The 21,758-nt window shown below is 37.5% G+C and overlaps 1 protein-coding gene across 3 annotated transcripts in view; it reads left to right on the forward strand.

Annotated features, from left to right (window-relative positions):
- GREB1 (growth regulating estrogen receptor binding 1) overlaps window positions 1-21,758 on the forward strand; it is an 87,844-nt gene that overhangs the window by 26,387 nt on the left and 39,699 nt on the right. For 2 of the 3 annotated variants that reach the window (XR_009485969.1, XM_059842888.1), the window contains exons 2-8: window positions 5,454-5,610; window positions 9,543-9,668; window positions 10,770-10,946; window positions 17,560-17,742; window positions 18,026-18,169; window positions 19,497-19,622; window positions 21,513-21,635. Coding sequence is in view for 2 of the 3 variants with exons in the window: in XM_059842888.1 (XP_059698871.1) it covers window positions 5,454-5,610; window positions 9,543-9,668; window positions 10,770-10,946; window positions 17,560-17,742; window positions 18,026-18,169; window positions 19,497-19,622; window positions 21,513-21,635 (1,036 nt within the window). In the remaining variant the exon portion in view is untranslated. The remainder of the gene's footprint in view (window positions 1-5,453; window positions 5,611-9,542; window positions 9,669-10,769; window positions 10,947-17,559; window positions 17,743-18,025; window positions 18,170-19,496; window positions 19,623-21,512; window positions 21,636-21,758) is intronic. The other variant, XM_059842889.1, reaches the window with a different exon arrangement.

Raw genomic sequence — 21,758 nt, forward strand, 5'->3', positions numbered from 1 at the left:
TTTCATCATGAGCTACAATCCAAACTTTTTTCTGGACTGGTCTTTAGATAACATTTCTCATATAAGTCCACAAGACATTTGGAAGTTCTAAGATCTAGTAACAGAGAATGAGCTAGAATTTCTGGCAAAGGTAACTGTGGTTTTATTTAAAGGTTTTATGTTGCATTTAAAATGTAATGGGCCAAATGGGGTCTACTGAACTGCCAAACTTTTGTCATATATGAAACAGAATGACTAGAGACTTGTCATTCATCTGACAGCCTTACTGCTGAGGAATAAGTTACTTCCCTGAAGAAGTGGATTTCAATCAACAGATCCATAAGTGACTACTGATTTTATTCTTGTTGATAGTGGTAGAGTTGGGCTCAGGAAAGAACTGTAATTTCATTTCTTAGCATTTTTTGAAGCTTGAAAATTTCAGGGTAAGACTAACAGACAAAAATCAAACCCTTCTTGAAGATTTTGATGAAAATCATTTTGGTAAAATGTTGGCCTGGAAGTAATCTCAAATAAGGTGATGGTTCCCACGCTCCAGTGTTATATCATAAACATCAGTCTTATGAGCCCTTTTTTCCCCTCTCTCTTACTGCCAAGTCAGTCTGTCAGAATAGTGAGGAAACAGATTTGACTTCCAGAAACTAGTATTTTTTCTCAGAAACTTGCAATAATCCACCTCTTTACAATGCTTTTAGGTGGTTTTGTACTGACAGAGAAAAAACTTTGTAAATTACTTCTACAAGTGATAATTTTGTGGTCCATGAACAACTAGGTTGATTTCTGGAAGAATAATTTTTAATTTCTCTTTTCCCATATGGTCTACAGCTGTATTACTAAATAAAACAATTGGGGAGATTTCTGTGTGCCAGAAATCAATTTTCTGTTGTAATGTCTTGGCATGACTCTGGTACTGAAGACTCCCTCTCTTCAGTAGTTCCCAGACACACTCGGGAGTCACGATGGACCAGTGACTGTTCCTGAAGGGCATTTTGGGTTGAGTAACCTTATTTTGAGACTAGCAGTAAAGATATAACATATAATACTTTATTGTGTCTCGTAGGGGGTGAATATCAGAGTGTCTTTTAGTTCTCCTGAATCAAGAATTTTATATAACCTGTGGGAATAGATTTATGTAACCTTACGGAAATAAATACCACACAGTATCACTTCTACAAGTGACACACATTAATATAGGAGATTAAAAGTAATTTATTCTTACAAATCCAAAGCTAGAGATAACACTGTAATTACAGATAGCTTCATGAAAATAAAAGAGTAAATTGTGATGTTTCATGGCTGGACTGAATCCACGAGGAGGATTTTGCAGGATGTATCACTACCATTGAAGAGAATCAGGTTTGTGCTGTCTCCAAATTTATTTTTCTTCTTATAGTTATATTTACATACGAGTCCCTACCCTAATATTTCTTTCTTGTTAGACTGATGTTTTTAATACATCAGTAGAGACTTTACTGGACTTTACAAACATTGATGGATTTTGGGTGTTACTCAATAAATATAACTTATGTTCAAAGGGCGAAAGGACCACAGAACTTTTCTGGTACTAGTCTGTTAACAAATTGTTAACCTGCAGTAAATAATGCTTTACCCTCCTCACAGAAAAAATTTAATAGATACCTAAAGATTTTACATACTTAAATCCATTGTCCATGCAAACAAATCCTTTCTTTCTATGCAAGCGAAAAACTGCCTTTTGTCATAGTGATAGCAAATTCTGTTGGAGAGTATGAGAACATCTTGCTCTTCTCCTCTTAGAAATAATACAATAGAAATTAACTCTGTTAAACTATTTCAAAAGAATGAAAGCTGGTTGCTCAGACTTGGAAACCATATTCACTGCTACAAAGCAATAATGAAAGGATTAATGTAGTAAAATAGCAGTGTAAATTATATTGCGTAATGCAAAAAACGTGCAGCTTAGTATGAAACATTCCCACCTGTAACAATTTGTAAGTTGTATCTAAGGGTGAATTTCTTAGTAATCAACCAGGTCTTCCTAATTTCCTGCTTAATTACCTTGATTATTTTTTTAAGTCAACATAACACAGCCTACATTTAGCCTTTAGTTCCCTCAGTTTCTGCTGAGGGCATGCTTTATTTATCAGTCTGTTTCAATGGGAGTTGTTAAAAGCCCTGGATTACTTGCTATGCTCTAAAGTCCATAGCATTCCTTAGGATACTCTGTCTATTCTAGGTGTAGGATTAATTTCGTCCAGAATTGCTGTGCTAGATCTTCAGTCTTCACAAAACCCTAGCGCTCCTCACGGCAAAAAGGCAGTAAAGTGCTGCTGTCTGTTCTGCTGTGCACAAGATCTCCCTGTGTGATCTGGGTGCTGGCACTGAATGACCTCCTGCTGCTGGCCTTCACCCTCTCTTGCTGTGACCAGTGACTGCCATGGCTCTCCTGGAAGGGATTGCCCTCCTGGCTGAGGGAACTCCTTACTGAAATCACAGCATGGGAGGGCATAGCAGGTTTTCTTAAACCTTGACTAGTTCAACTGCAGTTGAACTTGAAGTTGACTCTAAACGTGACAGACATTCACCCTTAGAAGGTCCCTATTTTTCTTAATTACATAGACCCTGTTTACCACTGAAATGCTGATAGTTCTTTATTTGGAATTTGAGATGCTCCTTTAAGTGACTAACAAACTTTTGCTCACATTTTCAGATGCCTGGACTTAGAATCTCTCTTTGCCAGCATTATCCACGGGTTTCTAAGGCATTGTCCTGACCTGCTTCATTTGTATCTGCAATTTTTTCTTAGGGTCCCTAGTAGCTCAGAGTGTTTTTTGTCTTTTTATCATGCTTTTATGAGGCTCTTCCAGGTCCAGCTCTTTGCCTTCCCCCCCCCCACCTTGTTATATTGGCAAGTATTTTCCTCTGCATGCTCTCCATGGAAACTGACCATGTGATAGGGAGATGCCCTTTGATTTATCAGTAGTTGGGGTCGAGGGCCATCCTTCTGTGTCAGTTTATGGGGATTTTTTTAGTAGATCTGGTCACCGTCTATGTGCATGGCTTGGACTTTCACAAGCATTTGCAAATTTAGCCTGTGGCACCCAGTTGTATCCAAGAGAAACATAAATCAGGGCTGGGAGTGCTGAGGTCATTGAAGCAGGGACATAGGACTCAGTTTTTGCTTCCTGATGCCATGGGGTCAGCAATTGGCAATTCAGATGCCACAGTCTGAGCAGCTCTAAAGAAAAGAGGGGATGACAACTGTCATATAGTTAGTGGGAAATGGTTTCTCTCTTGCTTGCTTTGGAGAAGTAATTTCTCTTGCAGTTGAGAGTCAGTGGGGCTCTGAACAGCAGAGACTGGTGCTGGCAAAAAAGCTCCTGCAATGCCTGTTTTCTGGTTCCAGTGGTGTGTGTTTGATGATGAAAAATGGCTAAAAAATATTTATCACATCTTCCAAAACAGGTTGCTGTGTTTATGATTGTGTTTACACTGATTTAAAGATCACACAAACACATAAGATTTTACAAATCCAGAAAGCACATTTTTGTTTCTTTTTACCATTCACAAAATTAAAGCCATTCGCAAAATTAAATTAGGTGCCTAATAGGCAAACAAACATGCTTGTGTTCCAAAGGATTCCAAAACCTGCCTCTTTCACAAATAATATAATCCTAACTGATTCCTTATCTGTAACATCACATTGATAAGATGATGTTTTCTGCCATCCTCAGGATTAAATGCAGGGTTTCTCTTCTGACCACTCATGGGCTCTAAATCCTGAGCAAGCATTAAGCATTGAATATAACTCATTTCAGAGCTGACCTGGGGTTTCCTGAAAATGCCTTTGATAAAGCTTGTTAAGGACATTACTGATGTCAGGCTTTTCTCATTGTCTTCAGCTGCCTTTGGTGTAGGGGGAAGCAGTACTCAAAAGGAGCCAGAGGGTTTCTATCAGTGTGGGATGGGAACTGTGATCAGCTTTCTGTGTTGGAGGAGATGTAGCCTGATTTCCATATTAGCAGGGAACATCCCAAATAGGCTGTGCAGCTTCCTGTTTACCCCTTACCAAATGGATACATCAGTACTATTCAGTGCAACTCCTCTGATTTTGTGTATATACATGAATATTTTGTTGATAGTGCCTTCTTTTAATCTAAATTATTTTCTTCAATACTGCCTCCATTGTTTTATTGTTCTCATTATGGTTCTGTTAATATTGTGTATATCTTTTATAGCAATGGTATATCATGTAGTACTAGCTATACTCTCTATGCAGTATTAACATGATATAAACAAGTACACTAAAATATGATTATATATGTAAAATGTGCTTTACAAAGTCATAAAATGATATCCAAATCAACAAGTTTGTATGTTGTTCCCTTCAAACCCCTTTTCCCATGACAAGCAGTATGTGGTTTCACAGTGGTTTTCCTTTTGCTTGACTGGTTCCTGCGGGATGCTTCCCAACAGGGGAGTTTCCCAAGCAGCAGCCAGGGCTGAGGAGAGGCTGTTCAGTGTTTAGGAATTACTGCCACAAACAGGAAGCGTTTCATGCTTTCTATTCACAGTTACTTGAGGAGGGAAGAGACATGGGGCCCAGGGCAAGAGCTACTTTGTAATAGGGAAAGAAAGCTGACATGGCTTTTGGTTGCACCAGTTCTTTGTGTTCCCTGTGGAAAGTAGGTGTCAGTTAAGTCCATGGAATATTCAGCTGGAATAGACTGGCTGCTCAGTGACAGATTGAATAGATTGCATGGATTCACTAAAAGTAAAGTCCTAATAAATAAGTGAATGCAATATCAATGTATGTAGATGGATACTGTTTCATTAAAAAAAAAAAAAAGCTGTTTTTTACAAGGAAAAATACTCTTTAGGGTGAAAAGTAAAAGTTATATTTCACCATCTCTGGGTTACAGCAATGTTACATTATTTATGAGACAGCACCTCTGAAAGATATGTTGAACTGCTTTAGCCAGGTTCAGCCATGGTGGGCCATGCAAAGATAAGTACAAAAAACTGTGCTGTTGCCCAGATCATTTCTTCTGCTCAAATCGCTTAAAATAGGAAGGCTGTTTAATAATAGATTGATGACTTTTGAAAGTACCTCTCCTCAATTGCTAAAATCAGGGAATTACTTGAATCAGATTTCTAGTCACTTTTTCAAGAAGGTGCCAAAACTTGCTGCTTTTCTGCTGAATTAGAGAAAGCTGTTACTTTTAGATAACTTCCTGTAATTTACCAGCAGGATCTGCTCAGTGACTGCTGCAGTCAGTGTTCTTTGCCTTTCTTTGTGGACAATGAAGCATTTCTCTTTCATGAGAAATGTTGAGCTTGGCACCAGCATGCAGTGATTGAATTCTGAGTGAATACTTAAATTGTAATACCTTTCTTTCTTTCTTTTAATTTTTTTTTTTCTCTTCCTGTCTCTTTTGCCTTTTTGTTTTGTTTTGTTTTGTTTGTTTTTGGAGAAGATGGGAAATTCTTATGCTGGTCAGCTCAAGACAACACGGTTTGAAGAAGTGTTGCATAATTCTATCGAGGCCTCTCTCCGCTCAAACAACTTAGTTCCCAGACCGATCTTTTCTCAGTTGTATTTGGAAGCTGAACAGCAACTATCATCGCTGGAAGGTAGGAAAAATTGGAATTTCTATTTCTGTCAGAGGCAGTTCTGCTATTTGCTCAGCCATGGCTCAGCATAGACATTTTAAATCATAATATGGATAAACATAAGTTTTTATTTGGATTTTTTATGGTCTGCATATATATATGTATTAGAAATGGATTAAAATAGAAAACACACTGTCTTTTATTTTGACAAAATTAAGCCACTTGCTCAGATTCATCGACACACATAAATTGAAGTTCTAGGAATTGTTCCATTACATATGTGAGAAGTCTTTGGAGAATTGGAACATAAATCTGTTATCCTATAATTTATTATATACTGTTTAAAGTCACACCGTAAATGGTAGAAAACCCATAATAGATTTGTAAAACATGTATTCTAAGACTGATTTTCAGTGTGCATAAATACAACAGAAATATTTTTTAGCTTTTCAGAGGGTTTATAATTACTTCAGGCATAACATTTGTAGTTATTATGTGGTTGCAAAGGTAAAATTTAGGATGTGTACTCTCACAAACCCTGCAGAAGTTGATATTTAACGAATAGCATTTCTCACTGAATTTGTGTGTGTATTTACAGAAGCCTTTCTTAGTAGTGTAGTTTAAAGGAACTGTGTGGATCTGATAAACTCATGATGCAGTTTGGTGTTACTTGTAGTGGTCTCATGGTTTACAGTGAGTTTACTGGTGTGTGCATAACATTGGCAGGGTGGTGTAAGGTTTTGTTTAATAATTTGATTATTTAGTCATTTCTGTCAAGAGGGTGGAGTTTCATGTCTTTTGTCTACACCTACTTTCCCTGTCATAGTTTGCTGCTGTTACAGTGAGAAATGCATAAAGGTCCACAGTAACACACACACACACACAAAATCAGGCCAAGGAGTAGTAACAGATAAAAGTATTTTGCACAGAATAAAGTCTTTGCTATTGCCTCACAGTGACAGCTGTGAGTATTTCTTGAAAAAAAAAATTGTTTACATATCATTAGTCATTTCCTCTTTTCTTCCTTTTTTTACTAATATAGGACAAAATAATGAATATACATTAATTGTTTAAATATATTTGGTGTTTATTCCCTGCACAAAGTGAACCTTCTATCAAACCCTTCCTTAAGAATTTAATAAACTTCCATGGTAGCTGTGATGTCACAAAATTGATTATGACATCAGTTGGGAAAGATAGCACAGGAGCAGATGCATTGTTCAGGAACAAAAGTGCAATTTCACACTTCTGTAGTTTCTTTCTTTCAAGACTTTCAAAGAACTTTGCAAACCTTGAGGGGCCGATTCTGTGTTTGTTGTAGTTAATGGAAACAGGATTGAAGTGTAATTAAAAGTCTCATAACAGCCTGGCAGAGAGCATTCCTTTCATGAAAGTTTCAGACGAGGGGAACTCTGAAGTGACCTATAATAGAGTGCCTCCTAGGATGTTCCTCAGGTGGAAGAGGTCTTCAAGCTGCTCTTACATACTGCAGCCTTGTCAGAAATTGAATCTTCCACTTCTAGCTACATGAATCCCTATGTTCTGAGGGCCAGGAGGCACCTGAATCAGAGAGACATCCTAGGGGGCTTGTGCAATGCTAATGAAACCCTTTACAGGTGGCAGCAGCTCATGCTTGAGTGCTTTCTCTTTTACTCTTTCCACTTTTGAACTGAAAATGCTGTAGGTCTCTTATTTCTTAGTCTCCACTTCCATTTTCCATTTCTTTCTTAAATCACCTACAATAGTTGAACAAACCTCACAGTTTACCTCTGTCCAAAAAGGAAATCAAACATATCCTGTTCTGTTCTCTTCATCTATCCATACATTCCCATTTTCTCCCTTTTCATGAATTTTGCCATCCTTTGAATGTTCCATTCTGTTAATTTAATACATAAACTCAGCAGAAAGAAAAGAGGAAATTGGTCACCTTTTTTTCCTTAGTTGGATTTTTTGCTGGTTAGCAAGCTGGGATGGCTCAGCAAAGGCTCCATTAAATGCGGAAGGAAGGAAGGAAGGAAAGAAAGAAGGAAGGAAAGAAGGAAAGAAGGAAAGAAATTTCTTGTATAGGAGCAAGGGGAAGGAGTGGAGAGACAGAGTCAGCCCTTTTGTGTTGCATTTGGATATTAGTCAAGGTTATGTTGGAACACATAACTTACCCTTTACTTAAGTAGCATAGATGAAGAGTTTCACTTTTCCCTTCATTCAATTGCTGCATTTTTGTCTTTAAACCATGCCCTTAAAATACTTGTGTTTAGTTCTTAGCTGTGTGCACCAGGACTGAAGCTTCATGTTTAAAGTTTAAAAGTAAATGTACCCTTCCAATCCTCTTCTAGATTGGACTGTAAATCTTAATTTATCTTGACAGATAAATCTTTAGACTCCAGATTTACTTTCTCCTCTTTAGCTCTCTTTTATCCTATAGTAGTTGTCTCGATGATTGTGCAATAATTTGTCAATAAAATAAAAGGATATTCTGAGGAGGGCCGTAGGAAAGAAAAGAGAAATCCTTGATGATATCCTATGGGATTCTGAGTACCTGATCTGAAGTCAGTTGAAGCAAAGAGAGTATGTCCAGTTGATACTGGGCTTTGGAGGATGACTGCCCTGCTTCACTATTTTTCTGTTTCAAGACTAAAACCTGGATCAACAGTGTAATTTCAGTGCCTAACTGCTCTTTTACTTGCCCAAGTACAAGCAGCTATTCAGCTTCTTGCTGGTCCTCAAGTACCTGCAGCCCTTCCTGACTCAATTTTGCCAGTGGAAGCTGTTGATGTATTTGCTGCAGGCATTTCCCTACAGACCCCTAGAAGCCTACAAACCTAAGACACAAACCCCACTGGGTTGACTTAGTACTTTTGCACTGTCTCACTTGTATGTAAAATGTTTCTCAGTCCTGTCTGTGGAAGTGTTTTCCCCATTCTCCAGTTAATTGCTCTCCTCTGCTTGCAACATTTATCCTGTTTGCCAGAGCGTGTCTGAGCCAGAAGAGGGGATGGAGCCATTGGTCAGTATGGTCAGTTTTGCTGGAGCTGTTGAATCCTTCATGAAAAAAACATTGTCCTTTGGGAAGAGAGAAGGAAAGAGGCAGTCTCTAGTTGAAGGGGTGAAACACACAGCAATTAAGCCCTTTAAAAATACCTAACACATTCTAAATATTGAAGCTTACATCATGTATTCTTCTCCAGCATTCAGTAGTGCCTCCTGGACTAGCACAGTCCAAGCACAGGCTGGTGTGAATCATCCTCCTGAGCATCTGCCTTTCCTTGACACTGTACAGGGAGTGTTGGTGCCTTACTTGGAGCTCTGGATTCTGGTAGGAGACAGACGGGCTGAGAATTAGGTGTTCTTGTTGTGGCATCATCTGTGGTGAAACTGGTTTCTAGCAGGAACTGTTTTTTCACTGTCCTGTACAAAACCAAGGACATGGTCAATGCCTAATTAATAAATTCTGTACTTGGACTGCAGCCAGGACATTCTGAAGTGCCAAGAAATAATGACTTCGGGTTTTATTGGCCGTTAGTATTATAAACAAAGGATACAGTTACACTGTTATGATCAGCAAGAGATCAAGCATAAGAAGCTAGTCCCCTAAAAATTGTGCACTTATCTTAAAATAATGTGATTTAAAAATTAATAAGTTGAGGCTACTTTTTATTAGTACTTTAAGGTGTTTTACTTTCTCAGGTGCAGTTGAGTCATGTTTTTGAACTTCTTTGGCACAGGAGCTAACATCTTTATTTTCTTGGTGAAAGACATTCTATCATAAGCATGACTGGAAGTTGGAGCTTTAAGGAATAACAACTATCAAGAACTGGCAACAGTAAAGTCATTGTCTAGAGAAGAGAATCCAGTTTGCTGTAGTACTTTCTGTAACTGGGTCACCCTGTTCACTCACTGTTTTTTTGCCAGCATTTTTCTGGTGTCCAAGTAATTTATGCTATGATGATTTGCAGCAGGCAGCAGAGCAGATAATGAGGAAGAAGAAGAAGAAGAGGAGGAAGAAGAAGGCTCAGAATCAAGTAGTCCTCCTGTTTCTTACCAGGTGAAGCCTCCCCCAGAAGGATGTTGCACTACTGATGGTAAGAGTACAAACCGTGCTGTCAGAAGCATTTGCCCTACTGAAAAGGGTAGAATTTGGGCTCTTTCCCCTATAATTTGTCAGAATGAGATAATCTATATGATATAAAAATCCTAAAAATGTCAGTGTTCATTACCTGCCAGATAAAGCTGGATGGCTCTCAGTTGCTCTTCTATTTGACAGGGTCTTTGTTCAGTGTCAAATAAGCATTTGTGTAGGAATACCTGGCACAAGGACAGATCTTCTGTTCTCTTAGGCAACATTGCCTTTAAATTGTCGAGTTTGCAGGCATAGCATTTGTTAAAATGAGTGTGATAATTCTTATTGCTTTATCACCACTCTTTCCTGTTTAAAGTGGATTAAGTGTAAAAAGTATTTGAAAACCCAGGAAAAGCTGGTGAAGTTCACAAGATTTTGAGAACTATTTTCTCAAAATAGAATGTCTGACCTAAGTTATGATGAAAGTGATGAGTCCCATAAATACATAGGTTACAAAGTACCAGCAAGAGAAATTTTCAATTTTGTGTTTGTTTATGGCTGACCAAAATGAGGGGAAGAAAATACTCTTTTAGTGTGCCCTTGTGTGGTATTCACATGCCCTCTGAACAGAGAGAAGAAGGGCATGTCTCTTGTGAGACAAGCAGAGAAGAAAACCACAATTCTTATCTCGCTTGCTGTGCCTGTGTTGTGCTAAAGTAGAATGCAATATGGAGATTGTTTACCCATAACTAAGGTTATTTTGTTCCCTTGGCCTATCAAGGCCAAGAAGTGTGTGTGTGTGTGTGACTGTCACAGAACAGTCACGAGAGAATCAGAGATGTGTGCAGTTGTGAGCAAGAGTGAGTGCTTGGCAGATTCAGTTTAGATTAAATATACACAGTATAATAAAGTAATTCATTAACCTTCTGATGATGGAGTCAGATCATCATTCTCTCTCCCTCGCCAACGTCGGAGTTGTCGTTGATTTACAATACCCTTGATCTTAGAGGGTAAGACTTTGGCTTTCATTGAAAATATAGGAATTCCTTTAACAAAGACAACTGTGAGCAGGAAACAAAAACATCTTGTCAACTTAAAACAAGTTGAATTGATTTTTTTCTAGGTTTCTGCCAGGCTGGTAAAGATTTGAGACTGGTTTCAATTTCTAATGAACATATTGAGGTGCCATCCGGATTTTTACTTGTTGGTGCAAAGTCCCCAAATTTACCTGATCACCTGTTAGTGTGTGCTGTGGATAAAAGATTCCTGCCAGATGACAACGGGCGCAATGCCCTGCTGGGTAAGTGTCTGACTGCAGTAACTGGATTCTTCTGTGGTTTCAGTTAATAGCTAACTGGTTTTTTGGGTTCAGCAGATCTTATTTCTGTTCCACATCTGCAGTAATTCTCACAGGTCATGCACAAGAAGATAACAAGTCAGAGCTGGCTGTGTTTGCTTTGGAAAGATACAGAGTGAGCCACTTCATTAGAGATGCTTCATCACCTTCTGTCCATCAGTCCAAGGCTAAAGTCATTATTTGACTGGTGCATGTCCTAGTTGCTGGAACTGCACAGCTGGACTGGTTGAACTGCTGCCTGTGTCTGTTGTAGCTGTCCAGATATGGATGTGTACATACTGTAGGCCTGTCAAGTGGAAATTTCAGGCTCTTATATACATATAAACAGTTTAATGATAGTTTAGACCACAAAAAATAATGACCATTTCAATTTACCTCTTCGAGATAGGGATAATATTCTCCACTGTGTTTGAACAATAGCCTGGGTTCTGTTCCTAACCAATGACTTCTTGCTGTCATCATAATATAAATAAATATGAGTGATTATAAGTTGAAATTTTTCCCATATGTGCAATCAGTTTCAACTGTGTTTGAAAAATACTCTTAGTAGGATGCTTCAATTTAATGTGTTTAATCTACTTAAAAGTTTAACTTCTGACATAAAAATAGCTCCTTCTATCTATTTTTATTATAGTCTTTCTGATTGCCATTAACTTCGTCCAAATCAAGCCAAATAGGGAAAATCTGCAATCATGTGAATTACTGAAATGAATATTAATGTTATTAAAATTGAATATTTTTTATATTGGGAAAGGTGGTGCATAATTGGAGGGGGAACTCATTTTGCAATCAGACACTCTCAGATGGGTGTATATTGTTTTCAGGGTTCACAAAAAAAATGATGCATCATATATTTGTGCACCAGTCTGAGCTTTGAAAAGCAAAAGGGAAACATTTCCCCAGAATTTTAAGAGGTTTCTTTAACAAACACTGAGGGATATGACATGAACTCAATTGTTATCTCAGTTTGAGCAACTCTTCAAGGCATTTGGGTTGACAATGGAGTGTGAAGGTGCATAATGTGATCCTATGTACAGTAATTTCTTTTCCTATGTGATGTTGTAGAGTTGGATTGGTCACAGTGCATTTGACCAGTGATTGTAAAAGAATTAGGAGGGTTGTAAATCACCCACGTGTTGTCATTTTAAAGATAAAGACAGGAATGTTGTACCACTCAAGTCATTCAGTGCTAGCACTATTAACAGCTTAAGCTCCTTAGGCTGTTAGCAGAGAGGAAGTAGTGTATTTGTTAATTGCCTGCTAAACAAGAACGGAAAAAGGCAACAGGAACATAATTGGGAGGGTTTTATGCTACTTGCATCCTCAGTTTGCTTTTTTAATACATTTTAGTTTCCTGAAACCATTTAAATGCTTATTTTTGACTGTTGTTATACACTTAAACCCCAGTTAACCATACACTTTTGCAGAAAATTCTAGTAACTCTATAGTATGACTTTTATGTGTTCTACAACAAGCTCAAATACAAAAGAGCTTACCTGCTTTAAGATCTGAAGTCTTCATCTGGAACGTGGAGATAAAATAATGTTCCTGGTCCTTAATCTAATGAAAAAATTATGTATGATAATACATAAATTATTCAAAAATAATATCATACTAACATGAGGATAGTATACCATTTGTACAGTAGGTCATACTGTGGATAGAAATGATTGTTTGATTCAGGTTTTCATATCCCAGTGCAAGTCAAATCAGGGGAAGTAAAATTAGAAGCAGACATGAGTGGTCTCATGGTTTTGAACACATAGTGGGATAAAAACTAGAACCATCATTGCTCTAAATAATCTCTTAATGTAGCACAGTGATCTCTGTCTGGCAGTAGATTTAAAGTGAAAACATGCCATATGAAGGAGGGAAACGATTTAGTGTCTTGCTTTTCAAGACAGCATAGAAGCCTTATTTTTGGTATTCTGAGTTCTGTCAAACACGTTGGCCTTTTGAAACAGCATGGAAAGTTGTCCCTTCAAGCCTTTGTAAGTTTAGAGGGAAATTGAATTGGATTCATTCTGAATTGAAATTAGCTGCCATGAGTCAGAGTATATATCCCACACTTTTAGTAAGGCTTGTTGGTGATACGGACACAGGATTTGCAACTCTTCAGCCTCACTGTTTTTTTTTTTTTTTCATGTTTTTCCTCTTAATATACTGTATTTTTGTAAGGAAGCTGTTCCTCAATACTATTGACTTTTTTCAAAAGAGTTTATTTAATGAGAGAAGACACCAATGAGTTACCCAATAGTTTCCTGGTTTCTTAGGTCTGCTGCATGTGTTTGTGAAGCTGCCTGTGGATTGTACAAAAAGACCAGAAGAAAGCAGGAAATGTCTCAGTAGTTTCAGGGCCAGATTTTGACTTCAGATCTTGTTCCCATTTGGGGCTGTTGATATTCCTCTGAGGCGTGTACCATTTTATTGATAATGCTGCCAAATTGTCCCACCATCCAGGCAGCTGTGCTTGTGATTTGAAAGTCATTTCTGTTGGAGGTTGTTTTGTTTTTTAGTTTTTACAACTGATGTATTCCATAGGAAGAAAGCCTCAGCAGTTTCTGGAAAAGACTATATTTTTGATAAGGAAAATATCTCCAGGCATGTTCCTCATCTGATTCTGTTAATCATGTTAGATCACTGGTTTAACTGCTTTGCAAAACAGATACAGGTTTATGCCTTTAGGAGGCTGTTTCTGGGGTTTATACAGTCCAAAGGAATGCTTAGATGGAGGAAGTGATCTGTGATAGTGAGATATTTATTATTTCCTAATTAAAGCAGCAAACATGTATCACCCCCAAAGGAATTTTTTTCGCTTCTTGTTTTTTTTTTTTTTTCCCTTTTTTTTTCCTAATTCTTGTTATTCAGGGATGTCTCTCATGATAAACAAAGCAACTATTCACCCACCATTTCCCAAAAGACCAAACAGCTGCCTACTTTCCTATCAGGGAACAAGAAATCCTTTTTTTTTTTTCCAGTGGGTCCCTAAGGTCAGAATGACAGAGGAAAAGATTAATTTGCTTGCATTGTAAGCCGTATGTAAGATGAAAACATTGTAGCATAAAATACTGTGGCTGCTTCTTGTAAATATGTAACAATCTGTTGGGCTTTTGTAGCAGTACTGAGTTTCCATACAATGGAGCTCTCCGCCTGGACCATATTGATTTTATCCGTTTTTTAAACTTAGGACTTCAGTTTTCAAATGGAGTGGTACTGAGTAGGTGGGAAAACCATGGAGCATTGTCAGTGTTTGAGTGCCTTTTTCTGTGAGTAGAACTAAAAAAAAGAAATACTTGTGGTGAAAAGTTGAAAATACAATCATTCTTTGTTCAAGCAAGCTGCAAACTTTCCACCAAAATATTAATGTTAATTAAAAACCTGTTATTCATTTAAAACAAAAACAAGAAGAAAATATCCAGCTACTTTATGAAAGATTTGACTATGAAATATCAAGTGGATGTCCTTGCATTCTGAACTCCTCTCTTTATCCCTACACAAGCTCACTGTTGATCCAAAGGAACCATTTTATCAGTGAGAAGGTAGGTCAGATTTCATAACCTTTTGGTGCAAGGTCCTTCTTTAGAGCACAAGGTCCCTGCTGTGGAAGAGCTTTTTAAATTATGGACAATTGATTATTGTGATGTGAGCAAATTCAAGCAAATGCATATGACAAATCACAGATGCAATCAAACACCTTCTGATTAAACAAACTTCAGAGGGGAACAGCCTTTAGTCACAACTGAGCTGAGCTCAGTATGAACCAGTGACCGAAAGGTGAAAGGCTTTTAGCCCCTAAACTCCAGGCATTGATTTCTAATTCTCTTGTGAAATCAATCCCATGACATAGATATATTGGGTCACCTTATGGCTGACCCAAGTCCCCTGACCTTTGTGCTCTCTATAATGTATGGAAGAATATTTAATGCAGCTTGTTTATGAAACAAGCTGTCCCCTCTGTCAGCTGCTGCCTTGGGCCATGGCATGAACAGGGCATTCAGAGGAGGATGATGAAATGTTTGGGTTCTCAGTGTTACTCAATCTGCCACATAAAATGCTCTGAGCAAGGGTGGCAGAGCCCTGCAATGAGAAATGACTGAACAGCATTTTATTGCACTGGAACTATAAGAGCATGCTGTGTTCTATCTGTGATTTCAGGGCTGAGCTGCATTAATGAAGCAGTAGCTGTCACCAAAGAGTGTCAGTCAGAGGAAATGGATGGAAAAGGATGTTGGCAGGAGCTTGCAAGAAAGGACTGAGTCACACTCAGAGGGGCTGGAGAAACTGGACGTGGAAGATGATAATTTAACTTAAAGGAAAATTAAAAAAGAAACTTATAAAATGTCCTCCAAGGGCTTTTCAAAACAAATGGACAATTTAGATCTGTTTAATCCTTGCTAGCCTCACCTTATGCTATACAGAGTGTAAACTAATTTTCCAGTAGACGCTGCAGAGTTAAGAATAGATGATAAGGGCAAAAGGTTTTTTTCAGGTAAAAATTATTGCTAAATCTGATTTGGGCAGATGTAATTTACAGAGGTGATCTGAAAATCTGAAGTCCAAATGACAAGATTTTGTGTCTGCTGTCCAACTTGGATTGAACAAATACTTCAACATATGGCTTTGTCAAGTTGCTTTGTTGACATTCCCAGCAAAATGATAAAACCTAAAAAGTGTACTTTTGGAAAAAAACAAAGAGTAAATTTGAAAACATGCATGGTCTTGTAGGTGGCAACCAGGCAAAAATTGCAGTGCTGCTTCTGTTGATGCTCTGTGTGCTGCCAAATAGATGGGAAGTTTTCATTTGCCAGCAAAAGCATTTCTGATGATTTCTTAATCGGCATAAAATGCATGGCAACTCTACAGCTTTTGCCACATCCGTTCTAATTTTGTTTCCTTTTGTTGTTGCTTTTATTGCAGCTACTCAGGGCTCTGTGATGTTAGACAGATGCTTTTGTGCTGACTGATACAACACAGAGGATTCTGCAGAGTCATGACTTGTCCTGATTTTATGAGTCACAATGACTTTTATCATCCTACTGACTAGGATCAGAGAGATAATAGGCAGCTTTCAATGGTTGTTAGCCACTTGTTCCCATGGATACCAGACCAATCTCCACATCAACTTTAGTTTTTAACAAATTCTTCTGAACCTTTTGAAAACTAATGAAAGTGCTCAGGTTGAAAACCCAGCAACAGGTGTTTACAGAGAATTATGTTTCAGTGCTTATACTTTACAGAAAGACAAAAAGCATTGACCATTAGTTTGTAAATTTAATTTGTTTGAGATATGTGATGGAAATAATAAATTTTATACATATCTCTTAATTTAATTTATCATATTATTGATCCTTTTTTCCAGTTTTTTCTCTTCAATGTTATTGTCCACCTAGTGTGTAATACATTTCCTTTATTTTTATCATGTTTCAATTCACTGAATACACCCTTTTCATTTCAATTCCTGTTATTACACAAAAAAATGTACCTTACATATGAATAAAATTAAAGAAAAGGTCATACTTCAGGTCATGTGTAGGGAACAGAGAAAATTTCTATGGGGAAGATTATCTTTTAATTGCTCAGTATAGGATGATAATAATAATAAGAAGTATTTTCAGATAGTTGCATTAGCCTGATGAAGATGAAAATGTCTTAAGAAATACTTTGTAAAATGGACAAAAGAAAGAAGAATCTTAAGGCAGCTGTGTGAGCAGTGCCCTTTATTTACGATGCTAATGACATCAGCACATGAGCCCCTTGCTGAGGCCCAGGCTGTGTATCCCAGAATGAGAGGAAATGGCAGTATCCCTGGAAATGCCCCATCAAGCCTGAGTACAAAAAGCTTTACTGGGAAGGACTGTGTCTCTGTTGTGTCTATAAAGTTGCAGACACTTTGTTCCTGTAATCATAAATAGTTTCAACTGCTGTGAAGTGCTGACACAGTCCAGCCATAATTTGACAAAGCTATTTTAAATTAATAGCCCAGGAAAGCTTTAGAATTTTCTCTTCTCTTAAAGTGTCTGTAGTAGGAACTTGGTACTTTAATATGTTTAGGTCTATCTAAATATAGTAGGTTAAATATACTTAATTTCTTAAGACTTAATTACATGTTTCATTGAATTGAGTGAAGTGAAATTCATGAAATTGAATGATGTCAGTGAAAACTGAAAGAGAAGTGAAGCATGTACATGCTGTGGTGCTGAATAGGGCTGGGGTTAAGCAATTGACTCAGTGCTCTTCAGTCAGAAACTCTTCACAGGTAGGTAATAAAAGGAATTGTGATATTTTTCTATGGGAGAAAATGAAAAATATGGCCCATTTTATTTGTGTTTTAAATGTGGGGCTGTGTTTCTGCAGTCTGTTATCTGAAGTACAATACAGTTTCTGTACAAAGTGCAAATACTTTTTTTGAGGAAAACGGTAATAAAAATTTCACTCTGTGAAAAAAAAAACCAACCAAACCTAAATACAGCCTTTCCTCTGGAAAGAGTCATATTTGAATGTTATTAATAGTGGCCCACCTATCTCATTGGATTATGTGTATTGTTTATTTTATCAGGCTTCTCTGGCAATTGTGTTGGCTGTGGCAAGAAGGGTTTCTGCTACTTTACAGAATTCTCAAATCACATTAATCTTAAACTGACCACTCAGCCCAAGAAACAGAAACACTTAAAGTATTATCTGGTCAGGAATGCACAGGGAGCTCTGACCAAAGGATCTGTAATCTGCTGGAAAGGGGCAGGTAAGATAATGAAGCTGTCTTCCTCGAGCTCTGGTTTTCATCATCCAAGCTTAACTGTCACAGGGTCTGGCATCTGTGTAAAGCCTAAGAGAGATCCTTTGAGAGACTCTCTAAAGCCAGGTGACTGCTGGAGCAGCTGTAAAAGCCATTGTCTGACCTAATATGAGCCTGGCATGTCTGAAGACATTGGTTCCTTCATTCCAAGTGCTGTAGCCTCTAAGCAATTCATGTGTGAAATTCTCAGAAAGATAAAGAAAGTTCTTTTTTTTTTTTTTTTGTTAAGAGTTCAGAGGCCGGCAGTCTTCAACCAGTACCTGCTCAAGCACCTTGTTCCAGCTGCCAGAAAGCTCAGGCCTCTCAGGAAGCACCTCCAGTGAGCCTCTCCCACCTGCAAATCCCAGTGCTCCAGCTGGGACTCAGCAAACAGGTACCTCTTGGAAGGAAAACACACTGGGGTTCCACTGCCACTTAACTCTTCTGTGCTTGTGTATTTGGGTACTTGTACTTGTGTGGAAGCAAAGGCAAACAAGTAAGCACATTGCCTAATAAAAAAAGTTGAATAGAATTAGAGATCTATTACAAACAAAGAAAGCAATTATACTTTGAAGGCTTCTCACTGTCCATGTTCTCATATCAGGTTTATGTATAAAAGGTTAGCAAATAGTAAATAGGTGTTCTGCAGCTTGCTCACAGTTGAAGCAAACTAGAATGTTTTAAAAGGGCTTTATTTCTGAAGTGTTTTTCCAGCTGTCACTTGTCTGGTCACAGATGACAACTGTTACAGGATCCAGTGTAATTTTACCTTTTTTTGTCTGATCCAGTCTATTTATGCTATGACCAGAATCCTTTTCAAAACAGACAGTATATGGGCATCAGCTTAAAAGCTTGTGAATTTTTTCTTCTGCTAAGAAAAGTGACTTTAACATTAAAAACAAACTAATGGTCAGTATCTGTAACTTTCTTTGTATTAAAAATTCTTTTTGCAACCTTTACTTTTCCATTTACTTGACATAAATGAAAAGTGATAAATGACAGAGGCTAGAGTGATCTCTCTGAGCTTCTTCATAATGAAATCAGCTCTTTAGTGTCTTGTGACTATTACAGGTTTTTCCTGGGTTTTTACTTAGGAAAGCTGAGCTGAAGCACATGTGTAGTGGTTATATTCTCTATATTCTCTGTGTGAGATAGAAGCCTGTTAGATAGTCATGATCTGGAATACTGGCGCCCTTCCAGAAAAATCACCAATCTCTTTGTGAAAACAGATTGCCTTTTTTTCCTCAGATGTTACAAAAAAGCTACATTAATTACAAAAATATTAGGCTTGAGAACACCTCCCATGGTTTTTTGTTGGTTTTTTTTTGGGTTTGTTTGTTTGTTTGTTTTGTTTTGTTTTGTTTTGTTTTTTTATGCAGCTTAGTTCAAAAAATCTTAGAGAAGGATTGGGATGGAGGCTTAGTGAATTTTAAACATCTTTTGCCTGGCTCTTGAGTAAACTTTATGTAAGAGCCAGTGTCATGCAGAGAAGCTACAGCTTCTGACATATGCATTTAATTGAAGATCAGATTTTGCTCATGCACTTAATTGGGAGTAGGAGATCAGAAGTGGATTGTTTCATTCAGCATTGTACTCACTCTTGAGCAGATCCCAATGGTTCTATTAAAGCAAATGATGAAACGATTGGTTTATTGTATCAACTGAGCATTTTGACCCAGAAATGTTTGATGTGAACACTTTGGGTTTTTTTTTCTTGTCAGCTGCAGCCATAGATCACATTCCTTCAACAGCTGCATTCAGCTCAGCAGTTTATAATGGCAAAGAATCACCTAAACAACAGCTGATGAAAAATAACCTGTCTGCTCTGACAAGACCTTCAGTGTTAGGTATCTGTATGGATTTGTTGTTTAATAACCCTAAACTCTATGTGTATAACAGAAGCATTGAACAAATTATATTATGATTGTAATTTCCTGAATGAATAGAAATTACCATTCCCTTCCAAGTCCTTTCTGACCACAATACCATTTTCTGTATTAATTTCCAGGAAAAAAAATTCTTTAGATGTTTTCAGCCACAGTTTTGTTACTGTTCATAATGTTAGCTGGATGTTTTTCTTCATATTTACACTTCATTAATTTAATAGAGACACAGACCAGATTCTGAATCCAGGTTCTTAAGAAATGTGTCAGTTTGCATCGATAACACCAACAGATTTTGTGAAGGGAATTAAGAAATATTTATAAGTAATCACTCGTAGGATCATTCCTATTGCAGTTCTGTTGAACTGTTGCAGTTCACCTTGAGATGGAGAGCCAGACTTTGGCAACTGGCTCCAATATCAATAAGCTGTCCTCGCTGTAGCATTATTATCATGATTTTTGTTAATTGTTTTCTGTCACAAACTATGTCACTGGCTTGTTTAAGGAAGAAAATTAGTTTTCACTATGGCTAGAGATGAACTGTAGCTCTATTTTAGGATAAGTCTTCCCAAGTTTCCCTGCTGGCATCACAGACAAATTCTCCTCTGCCCATTCAGGCTCTTAATCTCTTTTTTCCATGCAGCAGCACATTATTGATAATTCATTTTAGAAGGATTAATTTCACATATCAACATATCTGCACAAAAAAGCGCTGCATTGTCAAATAAAAAATCCTTTGTGTTGTTTTAAGTATCTTGTGACTTTGTCCCAGGCAATGTCAGGAAATAAAGTGAAAGGATGAGCAGCAAAATGGCCAAAGGCTGCCCTCGCGTGGCAAAAGTGTAAGGCACAAAGTCACTGGAAATCTGTGTCTGAGGGTCTGCAAGAGAACAGTCTTCTAGATCTGAAGGCCTCGGCGGTATCTTTAATTCTAATAATTAAAATTTAACTATTTTCTCAAAATTAAACACACACTTTTTATATTAAATTCTTATGTCGCCTTGCATTTTATGTGGGACTAACTATTCTGCCAGGAGGTACAGCCTTGGCAGGGTGAAGCAGTGGTATGACCTCGGTGTAGTCATGTCCAGGAACAGAAATAGCTCAATCCTGTGAGTTTCTGAGCAATTCCTGGAGGACCATTGACTCGCAATAATTGGAAATACTTGATGTTAGTGGAAGCTCATCATTCTAGGAGTTTGCAGGAGTGCACAAGGAGACTCAAGAAAATGATGAAAGAAAATTAAAGAAGTTAGTCATCAAGATCTCTTAGAGAAACTGTGAGAAAATTGCTTTCACAGGAAAAAAAAAATTGAAGCTATTCATTGGTAGGAGGAAGGTGTAGAAGTAGTTTGATAGGAGTTAATATGGAATAACATAAAACCCAAGATGGAATCAGCAAGAAGTGGCAAAAATCTTGTAAATGAGGAAATTGTTGAAAAGAACTCAGATGTTTATTAATGTTACTCTGAAACCCTTGGGAATATTATTTTTCAATAAGTTACATGTACCATTGTGACATGTGTTCAGAAATAAAAGGAGCAAAATGCCCACAGTCTTGACTTCAAAATATTAATACTTTTAAGGATTCTTAGTATGTCTCTTAGTAGAGAGAAAGCATTGGTATAAGATAAGGAAAATCTGGATAATTAGGAGTTCTCTGCACCAGAAATTTTCAAGAAATTTAAGCAGGACACAACAAAGTAAAATAAACCACCACAAAATTATTATATTCATAGACTTGACCTTTTATATTACCATACTCATTGAATACATCCATTCTATCAAAACATATTGAATTACCATGCACAAACCTGTATACATTTTGTTCTAATATTTCTCTGAAACATTTAGGCACATTAACAAATTCAGGGCCTCCAAAAAAGCGCCATAAAGGTTGGTCACCAGAATCTCCCTCATCCACTGAAACTTGGAACTTGCAGCTCAATCCACAGACTTCAAACAGAATTAAAAATGGTAAGCTATACCCAAAGCAATGATATTGTCTCATTATTCAGAAAATAATGGGGGGAAAGAGGCATTATTTTAAAGACAGAAGCAGATTCATATGAGAAATTTCTCTGTGCTCACCTAGCTGCT

The sequence above is a fragment of the Haemorhous mexicanus genome, chromosome 3 (genome assembly GCF_027477595.1).
Source record: "Haemorhous mexicanus isolate bHaeMex1 chromosome 3, bHaeMex1.pri, whole genome shotgun sequence".
Lineage (NCBI taxonomy): Eukaryota > Metazoa > Chordata > Aves > Passeriformes > Fringillidae > Haemorhous > Haemorhous mexicanus.